Source organism: Morone saxatilis, unplaced genomic scaffold (genome assembly GCF_004916995.1).
Source record: "Morone saxatilis isolate NCDOM2014 unplaced genomic scaffold, NCSU_SB_2.0 Contig24, whole genome shotgun sequence".
NCBI lineage: Eukaryota > Metazoa > Chordata > Actinopteri > Moronidae > Morone > Morone saxatilis.
In genome coordinates, this window is record NW_023339807.1 from 23156181 (window position 1) to 23159014 (window position 2834).

A 2834-nucleotide genomic window follows, 5' to 3' on the forward strand; every position below is an offset into this window, starting at 1 on the left:
GAGGACCAGCGCAGGACCGACCCGGCTCGGAGTTATTTTTTTTTTGCCAACGTGCCGGGTCAGGGACACCAGTGTGTGGCCACTTTGAACATTCCACCCACCCCTCTCCTTCCTCTCTCCTCCTCCCTTATTCCCCCCTCCTCCCCTTCCTCTCCCCCCTCCCCTTTTCTGCTTTAAACCCTAACCAAACCTCCTCCCTCCCCTCCTGTCATGGTTCCCCGTCCGGAGCCCCCCGCTCCTCGTTCATGGCACAGCACATCGCGCTTGCATCCTGGCGCCGCCAGCCACTAGAGGGGTACTGGGGGTTATTAATGAGGTATGTGGGAAGGTGGAGGGGGGTTCCACATGTACTTGACGTGAACTGCCACCCACAGAGCCCCCCCCCCCCTCTCCCCCCTCGCTGCCCTCGGGGACTCATCATCGAAAGAACATGGTGTTTTCCCTTACACAACAGAAAAACTATAATTACCCGTTTTAGAAGCCAAATCCCATATTATTATGATTATTGATGTTGTTATTATTATTATTATTGTTGTTGTTGTTATAACTGAATACTGTCCCCGCCCGCCCTCTCCCCCACTTTGCTGCTCTCTTTTTTTTTTTTTTCATCCCAAGGTTGCTTTTAAATGACTGAAGTGTACAGTTTTACGAGGAGTAAAAGAAAAAAAACTTTAAAAAAAAAAAGCCTGAATCATGTCTGACTGTTGTACAATCAAGTTCTGGTGACTTTTTATTTGTTTACAAGAAAGACGAAAGTAACAGATTTCTGAACATTAACCCGATATATCTTCTGTGATGTATTAAAGTGAGAAGAGAACAAGGCATTAACTAATCCTTTTTGTTTTGTTTTTGAGTGTATCCGGTGAACCTTTAATCCTCCTCCCCATCAGTGCGACAGTCAACAGAAAAAAACAGAAATCAAGAAAAACAATTAAATGCACCTTGGGCCTTTTTATAGATTTAAAAAAAAAAAAATGGCTAAAGCTTCTTTTTATTTCTGAAATGTAACGCTTTCTTTTTCCTGTGTTTTTAGCTATTTCCACTAGCCTTGGACCACCATTTATAATGTCATAAGTGTTATATTTCACTTTAGTTTATTTTTATATATACCGAGCCAGCTGGAGTTATAACTTCTTTTGTATGTTTAGAAGAAACTCCTCAGAGAGACGGAGAGCGGCGTCCACTGTTGAAAAGAAAACAGTGATCCTGGACGCTTTACACAAACAAACAAACAAACAACAATATTTCAATCACTGCGGAAACCATCAGTGGGGAAATGAAGAGTCAACACCGCAATTTGCTTTGGCTATGTACTCCATCTCTGTATTTTTAATTTTATTTTTCATTTGTATTGTACAAAGTCACTTAATAAACCTGTGATGATACCGAGGAGTGAGATGGGTTTATTATTATTATTATTATTATTATTATTATTATTATTATTTATTGTATTATTTAAGTATCTCCAGTGTCACAGATTCCTGGGTTTCACCATCTTTATGTCAACACTAGATGGCGCTGTTGGCCTAAAGGTTCACCGCAGTGTTAAACTAGACTGTTAAATGTGATATTTTATTCATGAAACAATGACAAAACTAAAGAAATGAAACTTTTTGTAGCCGGTTTTAAATGAAACAAAGAAAAGAAAGCAGATCTTCAGTCTCCAGCGCAGCTCATTGGGCTCCTGCAGGGATGAAATCAGCTGTTACCAGGCAGATTTACACTTTGCAGTATGTATTTAATGTCACTGTTGGAAGTTTACCTTCATCCTCAAAGCTTCTTTTACCCATCAGTCCAACAAAGGTTTGAAATTTATGCCCTGAGGATTAAAACATGCGTTAAAATGCTTCAGTAAAGGAGATTTGATGTTAAAAGGAAACTAAATAAGTCTAGATACTTACGTTTGCGTGCTGTCTGTGTCTTTGCTGTTTGGAGGAGAGAAATAAAAACAGATCTGAACGCAGCAGCTTTAAACATAAACAGTATTATTGGGTGTGAAATGGCATCAGTGAGCTCTACCGGAGTCTTTCTTCCCCATGAGTCCGAGGTACTGGCGTGGTCCTGGTTTTCTGGTCATTCTCACTAATAAATCTTCAATTACTTCAGAGTTTGGCAATTTGTTCTTGTGAATGCGAAGAAATACATTAAATATATTATTAGATTATCTCTTAATCTGTATAAAAATGATTCTTAAATTGCAGTTTCATGTAATACATCTATTTATTTATTGTTATTTTGGAGTTTTAGGTCCATAAATCTTCTTGGGAAACGCTATAAATTCACAAATGAGAATAATCTGATGAATCTTACCTCTTCGATGCCTTCTCTCCAGTTGTCAACATCCATTTCTTGACAGAAAACATTTGTCAGAAGCAGCACAACTATCAGAACAACTTTAATTAGCTCCATCATCGCCAACTGTGCGTAATTTCACCCAAATGCCTCTGCATATAAATCTATGATTCCTCTGGAGCCTGGATTACAGCTAATACTAACTATCCGTGCAGGTAGTCTGCACCTCGCTGCTGGATTATTTGAAGTGCTGATAGAGAACAGACAAACAGCGCATCTGTGCCATCGCGCCACGGGGGTCCATTATCGCTCCTTTTACGCACAGCTGGAGTGGATGATGTTGGTCATCTCCGGCAATTATTGCGTGAGTCAGAGGGATTTATATTGATTTCTGATGTGATTAGTATGTATTTCATGTTCCATGGAAAGATGATGCTGGAATTATAGTTGCTAATATTATTATCTTTTCAATTTGAGAGCAAAACAGGAAAAATAACTTCAAAAATAACCCAAACTATGAGATTTATTCATTCTTAACTCGA

At 39.3% G+C, this 2834-nt stretch overlaps 1 protein-coding gene across 1 annotated transcript; it reads right to left on the minus strand.

Moving 5' to 3' along the window:
• Positions 1-988: 988 nt before the first annotated feature.
• Positions 989-2625, minus strand: LOC118336524 (protachykinin). The gene is made up of 5 exons (XM_035673189.1): positions 2311-2625; positions 2020-2122; positions 1902-1925; positions 1763-1819; positions 989-1684 (listed from the first exon to the last, which is right to left on the minus strand). The coding sequence occupies exons 1-5, from the start codon at positions 2410-2412 to the stop codon at positions 1674-1676; spliced, it is 297 nt and encodes a 98-aa protein (XP_035529082.1). The 5' UTR covers positions 2413-2625; the 3' UTR covers positions 989-1673.
• Between the last annotated feature and the right edge of the window lie 209 nt (positions 2626-2834).